The 18,360-nt window shown below is 48.0% G+C and overlaps 1 protein-coding gene across 1 annotated transcript; it reads right to left on the bottom strand.

Moving 5' to 3' along the window:
- Positions 1 to 1,417: 1,417 nt before the first annotated feature.
- LOC146356541 (vomeronasal type-2 receptor 26-like) lies at positions 1,418 to 17,459 on the bottom strand. The gene is made up of 9 exons (XM_084830173.1): positions 17,203 to 17,459; positions 12,556 to 12,653; positions 12,362 to 12,449; positions 10,316 to 10,501; positions 7,993 to 8,290; positions 6,555 to 7,379; positions 5,291 to 5,512; positions 3,287 to 3,413; positions 1,418 to 2,328 (listed from the first exon to the last, which is right to left on the bottom strand). The coding sequence occupies exons 1-9, from the start codon at positions 17,457 to 17,459 to the stop codon at positions 1,418 to 1,420; spliced, it is 3,012 nt and encodes a 1,003-aa protein (XP_084686299.1).
- Between the last annotated feature and the right edge of the window lie 901 nt (positions 17,460 to 18,360).

Genomic DNA, 18,360 nt, shown 5'->3' with positions numbered 1-18,360 from the left:
TAGGGCTTTGTACACTAGTGCTAATACCTTAAACCTGGCCCAGTTGCGAATAGGCAGCCAGTGCAGTGCCCTCAGCAGAGGAGTTGCAGGCTGAAAAGGGGCAGCTCCCGACAACAGCCGAGTGGCTGCTTTCTGCACTAGCTCCAGCTTCTGCAGCAGCTTTGAGGGCAGCCCCACATACAGCACATTGCAGCCATCCAGTCTTGATGTTATTAGCACCTGCACCACCGTGGCCAAGCTATCCCTGACCAGGAGAGGCTGTAGCAGGCGAACAAGCTGAAGCTGGTAAAAGGCACTCTGAGCCACCATGGGCCCTTGGGACACCAGCAACGATGATGGATCTCGAAGTACCTCCAGACTATGGACTTGATCTTTCAGAGGAAGTGCAAGCCCATCAAGAACAGGCAATAAGCCTGCCTCTGGGACCTGGGAACCACTCACCCACAGGGCTTCCGTCTCACCAGGATTCAGCTTCAGTTTATTGGCCCTCATCCAGCCCATTCCCAAGTCAAGTCACTGATTCAGGACTTGCACAGCCTCTCCTGATTCAATTGTCACAGGGAGATAGAGCAGCGTGTCATCAGCATACGGATGGCATTTAGCTCCAAATCCCTGAATGACTGCTCCCAGTGGCTTCACATAGATGTTAAACAACATTGGGGACAAGATGATGCCCTGTGGCACCCCAAATAGTCACCCAATGTTACTCTCTGAAATCGGCCCCATAGGGAAGACCGGAACCACCGTAGCACAGCGCCTCCAATACGCATCCCACAGAGTCTGTCCAGGAGGATACCATCGTCAATGGTATCAAAAGCCAATAGTTGAAATTGACTTTATGTAAGATTTACGTAGCCTATCATGTCTTTTTTTTTTTTTTTTCACAAGCTTCGAAATGGCGGCGGCAGCAGCCGGTCAGAAGACCGGCCGCCGCCAGAGCTGCTGCCACCCGGAAGATCCGCCCAAGAAGTCTCGTCCCGGGTGAGGGATCTGTGGGGGGCAGGGGGTGGTAGGCTGGTCCGCCACAGATTTCAGGGGCCGAATGCACTGGCATTTGGCCTCACCGAGATCCATGGCAGAATTCTCTGACATCCCTAACGCCCGCAGATGCGGCCGCCATTCGCAAATCAGTGCGGACGGTAGCAGGTAGGTGCTCCGTTCCAGGCCCATTTCGCAGGGCAGGGGGTGGGGGGGCTTCATTCCACAACAGATTTCAGGGGGCCGAATGCACAGGCATTCGACCTCACCGAGATTCATGGCAGAATTCTCTGACATCCCTACTATTTACACATCACTCTTCAAAGAAGCCAGATATATAGTTTCCCCTCTCTACAATGAGGAATAATCACATCTCATCTGAAGAGATTGTGCTTCCTAAATTATGTCCATGAGAATATCTTCCATTAGAAGCAGATTTCTAGTTTACTCTGTTGCTATTCATCATTAGCTGCTCCTTTGTATTCAGATCAGGCCTGAGTATAATAACGTAGCACTTGGGAATGAAGATGCAGCCCAGTAACCCAGCACTGGAGGCCAAGATGGAGAAGACCTGCACAGCTACCATGTATTTGCCCTTGGTGCTTAGGTAGGTGGGCACAAAGGACACCCAAACACTGCAGAAGACCAGCATGCTGAAGGTGATCAGCTTGGCTTCATTGAAGGCCCCAGGCAGCTTCCTGGCCAGGAAAGCCACCATGAAGCAGATGGCAGCCAGGAAGCCCATGTAGCCAAGGGCAGTATAAAACATGGTGACAGACCCTTCGTTGCATTGCAAGATGATCTGTCCAGGCTGGGAGTGCATGTCAGAGTCTGGGAATGGAGGAGAGATGCCCAACCAGATGGTGCAGATGACAGCTTGAATGCCAGAACAGGAAAGTACAATGGCATTGGCCAAACTCTTCCCCAGCCATCTTCTCACCCTGTTCCCTGGCTTTGTGGCCAGGAAGGCCAGCACCACAGTGATCGTTTTGGCCAACACAGAAGACACAGCAACCGAGAAGATGAAGCTGAAGGCTGTTTGTCGGAGAAGGCAGGTTGCTTTCTGTGGCTGGCCAATGAACAGGAAGGAGGACAAGAAGGAAAGCAGGAGGGAGACGAGGAGAATGTAGGAGAGGTCCCGGTTGTTGGCCTTGACTATGGGAGTTTCAAGGTTTTTAATGAAGAGTCCAAACACCAAGCCCAGGATTAAAGACAAGAAGAGGGCAAAGGAAGCCAGGATGATCCCCAAATATTCTCCATGGGCCAGGAAGGTTATAATCTTGGGGATACATTGATTTCGGTCCTTGTTTGGTTGTTGATCATCTGGACACTTGGTGCAAAGATCTGCATCTGCCAAGAGCAAGGGTAACATCCCCCTAACATTCTTTCTGACTCTCTTTTCTTTTATATACAATCCAATACCATTTTCTGGTGTGAGAGCTGATTATACCCCAAAGCCAGAAAAGCTGGGGGAGAAGCAAGGCCATGAATAGACAAAATGTATCAGGGTGGGGTATAAGTTGATTGAAACTGAAATTGGTTCAAATAATCAGTGTGGTCCAGAGGGGCCTGAAGTTGGCCAGAAACTATCCACTAAATCCCCTTGCCCCCCAAATGGAAAACTGGTTACTGGTCTAAAAGTATAAAAATCCTCTAGATCTCTCCCAGGCCTCTTTGAAAGAGGCCAAACCGTTATCTCTTTTAATGAGACTTGTAGCAAGCCATCTCTCACGGACGGGTGGATCACTTCCTGCATCCAGGTGCTAAGGCCAGATCTACTGGGCATAATCAGCCATTAAGGGCAGAAGGACAAGAGCACAGGTGGACAGATACAAGCATTCTGTCTGTGTCATTAGGCCTCAACCACTGAATCTCATCCCAGAAAACTGGAGAAAATGGTGGACTGGACACTACCACTATCTGGTTTGCATTGCCTCTAGAGTCCACGTCATGGTGGAACTGAGTGACTTGGATCCTCAAAGATACTGCTAATTTATCTCAACAAGCGGTTGAGGGTCCACTAAGATCATTCTTCTGGTCAACCTGTAGAAGGCAACAAACCACACAAGAGAGTTCTGCCAGGCAACGCTGAGAGGATGTGGTAAAGGTAGCAATTCAGTGGTGGTTTTGCCATCAATGATGATGCGGAGGTCCTTTCTTGTGATTCGCTTTGTGAAATAAATTATGGATGTTGGAAGAAAGGATCCAACTTAAGAAATGCTTTTTTAAAAATACATCCACAGAAAAGATCCAGGGGAATCTTTGCCCTCCTCCCCAAGGGTCTACCCTTTCCCCAAGAGTCACCCACCTTCCTGAGTGGAGATGGTCCCTTCTGCGCAGAGAGCACATGCATAGCAGCAAATTGGCTTTCCTTCCTGAACCACCTTGACAAATCCAGGGCAACAGCTTTTGACGCACCGGGAAAGAGGCAGGGTCTAAGCATAAAAACAAGGCACATCAAGGAAGATGAGACAAGCTAGGTAATCCATATAAAGGCGACACAGAAATGGAAAAGACCCAATGGTCCAATAGCTCCACTTTTAACATGACTGAACATTGAGCCTGTAAGGAAGCCTAAATACATGCCACTGATACAACTGCCTATTGCTCCCATTGATCTTTCTTAGCCCCCCCCCCCTTCTCTGTTGTTTCCTTTGTGTCAATTTTTCATCTGTAAAGTTGTCGGGGCAGGGACCTGTCTCCTTGAAGCCTTTAAAGCACTTTGCAGAATTTTGGTGGTATACAAGTGAATATCCTTCTGAGGTCAGGGCCCTGTGTGCGACCTTGAAAGGGATTTCCACAGCAATCCTATGGTCCCTGAAATGCTCTCCCAGGTAGGGATGGCGGAGAATTTCTCCACGAATCTCCGGGAGGCTGAATGCCAACGCATTCGGCCCCCCGAAATTGGTGGAGAAATTCTCCGCCGGCCCCCCGCCCCCCCGGGATTGGACTTACCTCATGCGAATGTCCCTCTCGGCGGTGGGTCCTGGTGGTGGTTCGGCGGCGTTTTGGCGGGGGTGGCGGCGACGGCCAGTCTTCTGACCGGCTGCCACCGCCGCTATTGCAAAATAAAAAAGTAAAGTAAAAAACACGCACACACACACCCGTGATAGGCTACGTAATGATTTACGTAGCCTATCACGGCTAGATTCCCAAAGTCAGCCATGATGGGCTACGTAAATCATCACGTAGCCTATCACGGGTGACTTTGAAAAAAAAAAAAGTGCATACGCAAATGGCGGCGCCCATGGGGCGCTGCCATTTGTGTTCCTTATTTTGGCACGTCTAGTCTACGTAAACATTTACGTAGACTACGGCGAAAATAAGGGCAACACAAATAGCGTTGGAAATCTAGCCGTTTGGAAACTTTGGAAATCTAGCCGTGATAGGCTACGTAAATCGTTACGTAGCCTATCATGGGTGTGTGGGGTTTTTTTACTTTACTTTTTTTTTCGCGGCCGGGTAGACGGGGCGCTCCTCCCCGGCCTGAATTTCGGCAGCGAGGGATGGGGTGCCTCCCCCCCAGCCTGAATTTCGTCCAGGTGAGGCGGGGCGCCTCCCCCCCTCGCCTGAACTTCGGGGGGAGAAGCGAAGCGCCTCCCCCCCACCACGAAGCAAGCTGCGGGACAAGGTAAGTCCCTTTCGTCCATCCCTACTCCCAGGGACTGTAGGATTGATCTCTAAATAATTTAAGTACTGAATGACCAGGGATATACAGACTGTGTAAAATCCATGCCATTTGTGTTTCACACACATTGTCAGGCGCCTTTTTTTTTTTTTACTGTCATACACTCCCATATGGATGTGAATTTGTTTTTTCATCATCCAGAAAAATACGCAAATACGTAAGAGATTTCGTAACATTTACATAATTTACCTTAATACATAATATTTAGTGTTTTGTCCCCCATTCCATCCAACGTTTCCTCAGCAGAAACATGCACATTTTCCTACAAATAAGTATGTGTAAATTTGGGGAAGTAAAAGGAACTTCCAAAAGTCCACAGACTCGGTGCGGCCTGCTGGGATCACTCTTCAGTGGATTCTGCAGGTCGGATCTTTAGAAATCCAAGCCCATGTCACTCCATCGTGAATTTCTCCAGCATCCCCATGTATGACCCCCAGTCTTTACCTTTGATGCACAGCTGGGGAGCAGTGCTGGGAGAAGACCCACCTCTCTCTGAGATGCTGAAGGGTGTCTTCTAGTTGGAATGGACAGGCATTCAAAGGCAGCCCCACATGGAGTCTGTCGCAGTTATTCGCGCTTCAGAGATGGTCGATACCGTGAAACAACAGTAATGCTTTTCCTTACCTGGTTGAGCCATTTGGGCCACACAATGGCATCCTCATCAATGGTGAACTTGAGGTCTGGGGATCCCCGTCTTTCTATACTTCCAAATTTTACTCCAACGACGGACTTATTGGGAAACACCACCCAGTTCACAATGTCAAGGCCGGCCGCCAGCTCTCCATGCTTATACACTCCGTCCATGGAAGTATTGTCAAAATGGGAGCTCATCAGGAAAGGATGAAGCTACAATGGCAGAGGAAACACCAGAATGTGGGAAACTGGACACCATGTTCGACATCTCAGTTCTGCCCATTTCAAGCTTGGATCTCCCTCCCATCGCTCAGGGGTGTGTGTGTGTGTGTGTGTGTTAGATTGTGGAAGGGACCTGATTTCATTCCTAAACACCTTCTGTCTGCTTTAGCATTTTGTGAAGTTACTAGACATATAAATGCATTTTTGGCACCGTAGGGAGAATTCTGCCATCTGGCCCTGTTCTTACCCTGAGGCAAAATCAGGGCATCTCTCTATGTGGCACATTTTGGGGACCGTTACAAGGGCAGAAATCATTGGTCATGTTATTAATGCTGCAGTCCTACACACACTAACGTAGGAGTAAGTTGCAGTGTATAAGGGGGTTGGACTCGATGGCCTTGTAGGCCCCTTCCAACCCTGCTATTCTATGATTCTATGAAGTCACATTGATTTTCACAGGATGTACTTCTGACAGACTCATGTATAATATAAGTGGCAAAAAGTATCTTTTTTCTGTGTGCTTAGGAGAGACATCTGCATTTCTTGCTTCAGGCATCACATTGTATGAGCTGATCTTTTATTTTATTTCTTTATAATCATCCGCTTGATATAAAAGCATGAAGGGCCCCTCACCACACACATTGAGAATGGGAGGAGTGAGGAAGGCACCACAGATGGCCCAGGTCAGCCCTAAAGTAACAGCCCAGTCAGGAAGCACAAAGCCACAAAGAAAACCAGCATAGTACCCCTGTCCTCATCCAAGGGAATCCCATGCAGTGGGTAGGGGGCGTTTCTCACACCCATGCTGAAACATGAGTAATGGGTCCCTGCAGACATAGGTGTAGGTGTCGAGAGCTGAGGGACTAGCACAGGGCATTTTGCAACTAGATTTGCTGTAGAAATGCAGAACATTTCATCCAAGTAGTACATTTGACTGTTTCTCATAGGCGAAGTCCAAGGCAATGGTCCTGGAATGGTACACTTGATTGTCCAATTCATTCAGCATGGCTCTCTGTGATGGAAAAGGGAGTACCTGCCATGGCTGTAGCCTCTGAATAGGCAAATTGTGTCCACCCTCCACTGCCATCCTCCTCTGGGTTCTGGATGCATGAGCAGCATCTATGGCATGGGCTACAGCATGGATGGTGTTGTAAATGATGTAGCTGTCTAAAGACAGGATTCTCTCCATGTCCTCTTGGCGCAGGGCCTCCAGTTCCTTCTTCTCTCGGCATCTTGTCCAGCCTTTCACAGACAGAGCATGTTTCGAATAGGAACAATGAAATGCTTTTTCTGAAATCTCTTTCATAGCAGAGTAAAGGGGTGGAAAATCAACATAATTCATTGTTGACGTTTTCACTGTCTGGACCAAGAAGGAAACAATACCATGGATGTGTTGGGAAGGCAGATGAACATACATCAACTCCGAGGTGATGTCCCACAAAGCTGTAATGATCCAGACTTTCCCTACAATGGGATTGATCAAAGATTCAATGACTTGTTGCATAATTGCTATTACATGTAGGAAGAAACTGTTCTCTGCATAGTAGACAAAGACATTGACTTGTCTCCACTTGAGGAATGGAGCAGCATGCAATGATATTATGTCTGTATTCATTGCTGGGATGCTCTGCAAGAAGACAACACAAATGCCATTTCTGATGAGCACAGACATCGAAACCTTGACGAACCACTTCCCATTGTCAGTGTCAGGAGCAAAGAGACCAATCAAAATCCACCTGAAATGCAGGAGCAGTTTGGCAATCTCCAGGTACTGGGTTCCTCCTTTGGGAACCATCCGGTAAAAAAAAGGGAACTGGGTGTGATCATTCAGAACACGAGAAGCAAAATCATAAGTGACCTATCAAGAAAAGGAAGAGATCAAGGTTGTATTTTGTTTCAGATCAAAGCTCAAATATTTGTTACCCAATGTCAAGAAATCAGCGTTCTGTCTATGTCTTAGGAGCCTGAAAAGTTCCCTTCTGTGAGGTTGAGCCTGCACGTATTGTTCATGCCATCTGTGTGTTATCTCGTAATGTCCAGGGCTTCAGGGCTTCAACAGCACTTCCATTAATGGCGTTGAATGAATTCAGCTCACTCCCCCCTCTGAGAAAGCCTGGGAAGACTGTTTCAGCTAGCATGTGATTGACTAATAAGAATCAACTTAGTTTTGCTAAAGCATTTGGGATATAAAACAAGGAGGGTAAGACGCTGACTTTTGCATCCTATTACATCACATGATTTGCTCTTGACTGCCAGATTTTTCTTTCACAAATATCCAGCATGGCCCCAAATACCCAGCATTAGAGTATGGGGACTTGACCCCTTTGCCCCCAGTGAAGATCCAGTCTCCCCACTGAAGTTCTTTAGAGAACGTCTTGATTTCTCTGGAGAGAACACAAGTAGAGTTATCCTCAGTCTGCAAATGCACCCACCCACCCACCCAGCACACACACACACACACACACACACACACACCCCTGTGGGATTTTGTAGATGCCCAGCATGCTTGACATCTGGATGGAGACATCAGAGCTGGCCCCTTCAAGAACAGCCAACAGGTTATTCTGTCTTCCAAAGTAGTAGTTCGGAACATTCCTCCACCCAGTAGAAAGCAGGTCTACCAAGGCCTCCGAAGTTATTCTTGCATCAAAATAATTCTCAAAGATGTTGTAGCCCAGGGTGATGTTGGCTAAGAGCTTGGCATTCTGGTTGAGCTCCTGAATGGCAAACAAGAAGGACAAGATGTACCAGAGTTTGTCAGATCCTTCCCTAGAAAGAAAAAATATAGGTGCCACACTGTCATCCTTTCTCCAATGGAACTAAAGTACTCAGCGATTGCTACTTTGAATGCATGAGCCTTTCCAGGCAAGAGATAACTGTGCATTAAATTTCAAAACTCTACCCATGCAGAGCCAAAGCCAGAAGCACAACAGGCAATCCCCACTGAATGGCATTTGTGTCTGTGGGATGGGAAGGGCACCTTGTTCCAGGGTAAACAGCCATTGTCCATTTGGAAACAAAACCTTTGCAGTTCCAGTCCTGGAATTAGCCATGTGCTTCAGCTCTTGCTGGCAAATGTGCAATCCATTGCATTTAGAGAGAACTATCGAGGGGGCAATGGATTGGGAAGTGTGCAATGAGCTGTGCAAGTGAGCCAGATATTGCAGTTCCAAGAAGAAGAAGAAGAAGAAGAAGAAGAAGAAGAAGAAGAAGAAGAAGAAGAAGAAGAAGAAGAAGAAGAAGAAGAAGAGCCTCGATCAGTAATCTGCACAAAAATGTGAAAGGAATATATGATATGCTGAGCCTCAGCTTGGAGTGGCAAGGACAATTCTCAGCCCATCTTATCTCACTGTGTCTATTGCAATTTGTATTGGATCATTTTCTGTTTTGCCATTTGTAGATCCCATCAGGTAGATGATGAATGCATAGTGTCAAGTTGTTAGCTCAACAGTATTTGTAGAAGTGGTAGAATTTTGAGGCTTATGATGGCAGAACCTGATTTTTGCAACTTCTCTTTAACTTTACCAGTGTCCACATTAGCTTTGCTTGTATTTGCTACATCAAATAAGATGGTGGTGCTTGGAATTACTTTGCTAAAATATAACCACCAGCCTTCAAATTATGAAGTAAATGAGTGAAAAGATATTTCGTACATGCGTGCGTGTGTATCCATGGGCGATAGAGCAGGGGGAGGTTGTCAGGACCACATTGAGCAGCGGTTTCTTGCAGCTCTACTAAGCTACTCTGTATCCTTTCTGAGATTGCTGTCCAGTTTGGTTCATTTGAAGTCTGCCCTAACAACAGCAAGTGACATTCCAGGGCTGTGCAAGTCACTTTGTCTCAGTTTTAGCCCACCACCACCCTGCATCATAGAATTGCTTTGTTTATGAAGGAATGAGTGAATAACTAAATAAATAACTCTATTATTTATTCCTTTATTCATTAATCAACATCAAGGCTTTGGGCCAGGCAAGGTGGGTAGTTCATTTCCCTGAAGCTCTACAAATCCTAGCATTAATATTGTCAGTTAAGGTACTGAAAAAGAAAAACCCTGTCACATAAAAAAGGATCTTTTTCTTCTTAGCCCCGTATTATCCCTGTTCATGTTCTTATCTTCATAATTTGTCCAATACTTTCAAGACACGTATTAAGCATACCACATTGCCTTGCATTATCCAGACATTCCTCAGGGAATGAGAAAGAGTCACTACAACCCTGGAATACTGTTAACTTCAGGCTGCAAATCAGCTGTCCTCCTCTGCCACTCACTCCCATGCAAAGCATTGCTTCACATACAAATGGATCTAGAAACTAACATCACACACTCTCTAATCACAAGGAGATGAAAACAGTCACAACCAGCCCCTAAACACACACACACACACACGTACACAATTCTCCCACCAAGGATCACACCCCACCTCTGTGCAGCCTACTACTCTGCCCTGGCTGCACTGGCACATGAGATTACCAAGAGCTTCAGTCTTATACAACTGAAGAACGCCTGATAGAATACTGAATCTCACTGTGGATTTGGTCCCACTTTACTGCAGAATATATGCCACTTTAACAGATATAGTCATAACATCGAAGAACTTGATACAGGGTCTATGAGGCAGGATGCAACTAGAGCGTCCCTGACATTTGGCCATGCAGCCTCCGCTTAAATAAGTCCTAGTGAAGGAGAACATTCCCGAAGGCGTCCTGTGACAGGACTGTGAAACTGTGACAAAGTTCTTATGTTAAGGCTCTCCTAATGCTCAGCTGAAATGCGCCTCCTCACAATTCCTTCACATGGTCTTAGTCCTGCCCTGCAGAGCAACAGAGATCACGTCAGCTCCATCTTCAGCATCACAGCCCTTCAGCATTTGAACACAGCTGTCCGGACTCCCTTTCGGACATAAGAAGAACCCAGATGCTGGAGGAGACCGGGAGTCCATCTCGTCCAGCATTCTGTTCCCAAAGCAGCCAACCGGCTGCCTGTGGGAAACCCATGGGCAGGACATCAGGGCAGTAGCATCCTCATGCCCATGTTCCCCAGCAACTGGGCTACGTAGGCACACTGCCTCTGATACTACAGGTGGCATATAGTTGCCGAGGCTAGTAGCCATCAATAGCCTTCTTCTCCAGGAATCTGCCCAATCCCTTTTTAAAGCCCCTTAATCTTCTCTTCTCCATTCTAAAAGTCCCGAGCTCTTTCAACAGTTCTTCAGAGGACCTCATTTCCAGACTAACATTAACCATCTTATTAGGCTGTTTGGGGAGCAGGATATTGGTTCTGCACATTAACAGCATGGCAGAAAAATCCCATTTGCCATATCAGATGTTCCCAGACATATCAGATGTTCCCAGACAGGCTTCTGAAATGGCAGGCTGTCCTTTAGCATTGATGTATCCCCAAATTCTTCCTCAAAGACACAATGGGACAGGGATTTACCCAGTACATAGTAACGAGCACAGGCCCTGGTAATTAGGGATGACTGGAGCTCAAGAAGTCTGTCACGAGTGCAATAGCTGTCACTCCATCACACACATAATGACTTACCATTCATTTCTCTTAGAGGGAGGATGGTCGAAACTGTATGGCTGAAATGCCGTATGTGTTGTAGAGATCACCCCGCTAATGAGGTGGTCTCCTGGCTTGTAATGATTCACTGAGTCGAGTCTATCCCTTCTCAAAGTCAAGGCGCATTTGGCCTTGAGCATCCCACAGGCTGCCTGAAATATCAGCAACAACAACAGCATAATCATTTTTGCTATGCCTGGTTCAGCCTCCACCCTGCTCCTCACGACTAACGAAAATAAAATCCTTGCAAAAAGCCAAAGCCCTTGCCAAGGCTTCACCTCTGAAGGGGACGACAGGACATAGAACTCACACCCACACGGTCCTCCTCACCTGCTCTAAATTCCCACCCCAACTCTCAGTGGCGCAGAAGGCATTTACGAGCCAGTCTTTTTCTACCTGCATGGAAGACATCAACTCATGCTGCTGTTGAATCTGATGTTTATGTCAGTGGACTCAAAGGGGAGCTTTGGAAGAATCCCTTGAGCTTCAGAGAACAATCCACATCGTAAATAACTATGTTTTTAAAAAAGAAATTATAAGCGGAAGGAGTCTGCAACTTCAGCTCTGTAACTTCCTTGACTTTCTGTTGTCCTCCATGAGCAGGAGCATGGTGGAGAAAAACATGTTTATGAGAACTCAGCAATGCTGATCCAAGCTATTGATGTGGGCCAGTGAGTGGCGGGTGGAGTGGAGAGGTGAGCTTGGCCTGACCTTCACCAATGGAACACTGTCATATGAACCAGGATCAATATATTCGCTTAGGATAAGTATAGACATGGATTTGTGAGTCTTCAAGGTGCCTTCAGCCCAATATTGCCTTCTCTGATGGCCCAGGGCTCCTGTCTAGGATGTTTACTAGCACCCCCCCCCAAAAAAAAACCCATTTGCTCTATATTGTGCCTCTCCCTTTCCCCACAGCAGGTTCGATTCCTGGCTTCTCCACTCAATAGGCCTGCCATATGCACAGGGCAGAATAATCACCACATTCTCACCCACTTTGAGCTCCAGAGATGGGGCAGGAGATGAGTCTGTCAAAATGTTTAATGGGAAATGCAACCCTATGGAGCTCAGGAGGGGGGTCGACCATGATGGAGGAAACACGTTCCTAAGCCATGCCAGGGTCATGAGGTTGTATGGATGTGTGCGGGAGAGATTTTGATGGTATATATCTTTGTTCCTTGCCAGATTTTCTTTTAAATTTCTCCCCTCCCACTCATTCCAATGGGAGGGGAAAATACTGCATCAGCTCCAAGGTTAGGATAGTTTTGAATTACCCCTTTCCAGGGACTCCTTTGGATTGCCTTGAAGATGGTGCTGGAGTGCGGAGTAACTCCTGTGGCTTTTGGGCTTCTTGGGCCTCTGCTTTAGCAGAAGCAGGACCAGGAGTATTAGAATCGGGGTTCTGGGGGGAAGATTCTCCATGACTTAGAGATGATTTCTGTGGAGTGATTTCAGCAAGGAAGCTCACAATTGAGAGCCACCAGGAAGATGCAATTGTGGTCTGAAATGGAATAATAGGCACCAGAGATCTGGGTTTCTATACTATATTCAAAGGACGCAGACCAGCTAGAGAGGGGGAAAGAGGGAGATGCACCCTGGTCAAGGTGAATGCTAGTTAGGGATGGTGTGGGCCCCCGTTTCGGTCCATAAATCTGTCGGGCCACCAGCATCCGTGCCCCCTGAGCCACATCCGCTGAGCCCTCCCCCTCTCTCTGGTCCCCAGACCATGCCCGAGCCCCTCCCGCACTTTGTGAGTGGCCCGCAACTTGCCCAGGCCTGTCTACCTCCGCCGCAATCTCCATGTTCTTTTAAAACATGGTGATCAGCAGTCTGTCCATAGACTTAAACACAAAAAAGCAGAGTCAATCTTGAGTTTGTATGTTTGTTCATTTCATTTCTATACTGTCCAATAGCTGAAGCTTTCTTGGCGGTTCTCAAAGATTAGAACCAAAAAGCGCACTGTAAAACGATATAAAATATAAAAATATAAAAACATTAAAACCACAGTATAACAATACAACCAGAATAAAACCAGAGTAAAACCGAGCAGCAATGCAGAGATTTAAATACAGATTTAAAACAGCGAAGCCAAAAGTCTAGAAAGCTAAAATGCTAAAATAAAGCATTTATTTTATTGGTCTTCACCTGGCACCAGAAGGAGAACAACGTAGGTGCCAGGCAAACCTCTCTAGGGAGCTCATTCGACAATTGGGGTGCCACAGCAGAAAAGGCCCTCTTCCTGGTAGCCACCTGCCTCACTTCCTTTGGCAGGGACTCCTGGAGAAGGACCCCAGAGGATGATCTTAGGGTCTGGGCAGGATCATATGGGAGGAGGCGATCGCTCTGATAACCAGGCCCCAAGCGGTTCAGGGCGTTGAATGTTAAGACTAGCACTTTGAATTGGGCCCGGAAATGGAGTGGCAGCCAGTGCAGCTGGAAAAGTACTGGCATAATATGAGCTTGTTGTCCAGTCCCTGCTAATAATCTTGCTGCCCTATTTTGGACTGGCTGAAGTTTCCGGATCATGTTCAAAGGCAGCCCCACGTATCACACATTGCAGTAATCCGGACGAGAAATTATCACAGCATGGATAACTGTAGCTAGGCTCTCTCTGTCCAGATAAGGGTCTAGTTGGTATACCAGCCTAAGCTGATAAAAAGTGCTCTGTGTCACTGAATTCACCTGTGCCGCAGCCACAGATGACAGTTCTGGGTTCAAGAGCACCCCCAAACTATGAACATGATTCTTTTGGGGGAGTGCAACCCCCTCCAGAACAGGTTGAATGTCATTATCACCTAGCCGTGCAGATGAACCACCCACTAACAGTACCTCCGGGAAATGGGTGGGGAAGGAGCACCTGTCCATCCCCAATGATAACCAAAATGGTGAAAGGGAAGCAAGCTGGCTTGATATTGAAGCCACATTTTGTCCCAGTCTTAAAATGGAAGGAGGAGGAGATGGCGGACTCAGCAGGATTGCACTGTGCTACAGAAGTGGGAAATCTGCAGCCTTCCCAATATCGTTGAGCTAAAACTCCCCTCATCCAACATCATTGCCCATGCTGACATTTGGCTGGACTGATGGAAGCTGGAATACTGGCAATATCTTATGGGTGCTGGAGAACCAGAAATGTCTGGAAGGTCCAAGATAACTGACCCTTATGCTGCAAGGTGTCATGAAGGTTCCAGGTTGTCCCTAAGGTTGCTGAATAAAGATGCAAATAACAGCCAAGCCCCCATTTTGGAAAATGAAAAATTATCTTTAAAGAATTTCCCTCTAATTTTGAAGGAAACCTTCTTTCTTCCTGGAGGTAAAGAGCTTCTGTACCTTATTTATATGTTTGCTTGTGTTTCTTTCATGACATGTAACCATTCTTAAGGCCTCCCTGATGCTCCCTCCAAATGTCATCAGCTGGTTTCCAAGACACCAGACAGACAACTGGTGTGCATAGGCATACCGCCGATGGTAATGGAGGTAACACATGGTCCTCAGGCCTAGTAGTCCCAGACAGACTTCTCCTCCAGGAATCGGTCTAACCCCCTTTTAAAGCCATCCAAATGGGTGGCCATCACAACATCCTGTGGTAGCTAATTCCATCGTTTAACTCTGCACCATGTGAACAAGTCCTTCCTTTGATCTGTCCTGAATCTCCCACCAATCCGCTTCGGGGGATGACCTCAGGATCTAGTGTTATGAGAGAGGGAGACAAATGTCTCCCTGCAGCTAGATCTGCATCTATTGGGTTCCCAAAGGTGTCCTAGGTGCTGTGGTTTATGGCCATCCGGACCACGTACATTTCCAAATAAACAGTTATGACAACCAAATTCACATGTCCACACTACCAAACAGCCTTCAGGAAGGAGAGCTCTTAGCACTTAATACTTTTTAATCAAGTTTTATTGTAGATTTTGACCAACAAACAACCAGAAATCATTAACACCCCCCTTAAAAAATGAATAAATAACAGCAACTCTAAAATCCTCAGTTTCAAATATTACAATATTCTAAAGATAGAAAAAGAGGGGGAAATGGTTATACACAAACTTCATTAAAAGCAGACCAAATATCCAAATATAAGTCCATTTGCAAGTAGGGATGGCGGAGAATTCCGCCACGGACCCCAATGAGGCTGGATTCCAAAGAATCCTGCCTCCAGAGTCCAGGGCGGAACGGAGCAGTTACCTCCGCCTACCTCCAGAATCCATCTGAGCTGGCTCCGCTCCATGGGGATCCCATGGAGGCAGCCGCCAGCTCCGCATCGCTGGTGATACGGCCCGCCGCCATTGCCGTGCCATATCGCTGGCTGAGTGAGGGCTAACTCCAGATGTGGACACCATTTGCAGCCATAAAGCTGTTAGATTAACCTAAATGCAGCCGTAAATGCACAGCCTCTTCTGATTCAATTGTCACAGGGAGACAGAGCTGTGTGTCATCAGCATACTGATGGCATTTAGCTCCAAATCCCCTAATGACCACTCCCAGTGGCTTCATGTTAAACAACAGTGGGGACAAGATGGTACCCTGTGGCACTCCAAAGCTCAGTTGCCACGGGGCTGAGGAATAGTCACCCAATGTTACTCTCTGAAATTGGCCCCGTAGGTAGGACTGGAACCACTGTAGCACAGTGCCTCCAGTACCCATCCCATTGAGTCGGTCCAGGAGGATACCATGGTCCATGGTATCAAAAGCCAATAGTTGCAACTGACTTTCAACTAGGGATGGCGGAGAATTTCTCCCCGAATCTTTGGGAGGCCGAATGCCAACACATTCGGCCCCCCGAAATCGGTGGGGAAATTCTCCGCCGGCCCCCCCCCCCGGGATGGGACTTACCATGGCCGAATGTCCCTCTCGGCGGCGGGTCCCGGCGGCGGTTCGGTGGCGGTTCATCGGAGGCGGGGGCGGGGGCGGCGGCTGGTCCCCCGACCGGCTGCCGCCGCCGCCATTGCAAAAAAAAAAGTGAATGTCAAAAAAATACACACACCCATGATAGGCTACGTAACGATTTACGTAGCCTATGACGGCTAGATTTCCAAAGTCAGCCGTGATAGGCTATGTAAATCGTCACGTAGCCTATCACGGGTGACTTTGAAAAAAAAAAAAGTGCGTACGCAAATGGCGGCGGCCCATGGGCGCTGCCATTCGCGTTCCTTATTTGGTCCCTGTAGTCTACGTAAAGATTTACGTAGACTATGGCGAAAATAAGGACAACGCAAATAGCGTTACCCTTATTTTCGCCGTAGTCTACGTAAATCTTTACGTAGACTAGATGTGTCAAAATAAGGAATGCAAATGGCGGTCCCCATGGGAGCCGCCATTTGCATATGCGCTTTTTTTTTTTCCAAATTCACCCGTGATAGGCTACATGACGATTTACATAGCCTATCACGGCTGACTTTGGAAATCTAGCCGTGATAGGCTACGTAAATCGTTACATAGCCTATCACGGGTGTGTGTGTGTGTTGTTGTTTTTTTTACTTTTTTTTTTCACTGCCGGGTAGATGGGGCGCTTCTACCCGGCCTGAATTTTGCCGGTGAGGGATGGGGCGCCTCCCCCTCAGCCTGAATTTTGGCCGGGCGAGGCGGGGTGCCTCCCCCCCTTGCCTGAACTTTGGGGAGAGAACCGAAGCGCCTCCTCCCCACTGTGAAGCAAGCTTCGAGAACAGGTAAGGGACTTTCGTCCATCCCTACTTTCAACTAGGGATGTACGAAAGTCACTTACCATTTCGCGGATCTGTTTCGTGGTGAGGGGGAGGTGCTCCATCCCTCCCCTCAGTGTCCTGCTCAGCCTGCTGTGCTCCACGTGGATTTTGCGGCGCCGCCGCCCGGCTCTGCCCGCAGCCGGACATCCGGCCACTGGGCAGCAGGGATGCAAATGGCGGCAGCCGTAGCTGCCACCGTTCACATCCCTGTACTTAACCGTGATAGACTACGTAAATATTTACGTAGCCTATCACGTCAAAGTAAATAAAAAAGCGTGCATAAATATTTATGTAGGCTAGAACGGCTAAACATAGTGAACGCAAATGGCGGCCACCGTAGCCACTGCCATGTGTGTATGCTGCGCCCAGCTGCAGCCGGCCAGGAAACCAGCCACACCCACCGCTGCCGCACCCACCGCCGCTGCACCCGCTGCACCCGCCGCACCCTCTGCCGCACCCTCCGCCGCACCCTCCGCCGCAGCACCCGCCGCTGCCGCAGCACCCGCCACTGCCGCAGCACCCGCTGCCACTTCACCCGCACCCACCGCTGCACCCGCCTCTGCCGCCACCCCCGCCGCTGCACATGCCACTGCCATGCCTGCTGCACCCACCGAATCCGCCACTGCCGAATCCGCCACCGCCACCGAAGCGGCAGCTGCCTCATCCGCCGCATCCGCCCCAGGTAAATGCCGTCCTGGGGGATTCTGCGGGGGGGGGGCAGGAGGCAGTTCCGCCATGGATTGGTGGAACTGGAATCCGGGGCGGAATTCTCTGCCATCCCTACTTTCAACACTGTGGGTGGTATTGTGCTTTTTCTATGTGTACATCCTGCTTTGTTCCATCTGCACTGGTGGGCATGATGTAGCTGTGTGGTTGAAGAAGGGGAATGTGTAGCACACCTGAACTGCCATGTTGCTTACTTCCTGCACTCAATGGATCTTTTTAAATATGTATTTAATTTGCAATACACCACTTTTTAGGTTGTGCAATTTCTGTCATCCTGTGAAGAAAAAAAAAGTCTTTCTGATATACTATATTAGCTATGTTTTAGATTGGAACTACATGCACACCACTCTTCAAAGTAGCCAGATATATTGCTGCCCCTCTCTCCAATGAGGAATAATCATATATCACCAGAAGAGGGTTTGGATTGTGCTTGCTAAATGATGCCCATGAGAAAACATCCATTAGAAGCTGATTTCTAGTTTACTCTTTTGCTATTCATCGTTAGCTGCTCCTTTGTATTCAGATCAGGCCTCAGTACAATTATGTAGCACTTGGGAATGAAGATGCAGCCCAGTAGCCCAGCACTGGAGGCCAAGATAGAGAAGACCTGCACGGCCACCATGTATTTGCCCTTGGTGCTCAGGTAGGTGGGCACAAAGGACACCCAAACACTGCAAAAGACCAGCATGCTGAAGGTGATCAGCTTGGCTTCATTGAAAGCCCCAGGCAGCTTCCTGGCCAGGAAGGCCACCGTGAAGCAGATAACAGCCAGGAAGCCCATGTAGCAAAGGGCAGTGTAAAACATGGTGACAGACCCTTCATTGCAATGCAGTATGATCTGTCCAGGG

This window comes from Heloderma suspectum, chromosome 2 (assembly GCF_057233095.1).
Source record: "Heloderma suspectum isolate Gila_16-S chromosome 2, 16-S_ref, whole genome shotgun sequence".
NCBI classification, from domain to species: domain Eukaryota; kingdom Metazoa; phylum Chordata; class Lepidosauria; order Squamata; family Helodermatidae; genus Heloderma; species Heloderma suspectum.
The sequence above is the reverse complement of the archived record's forward strand: the minus strand, read 5'-3'. Positions and strand labels throughout refer to the sequence as shown.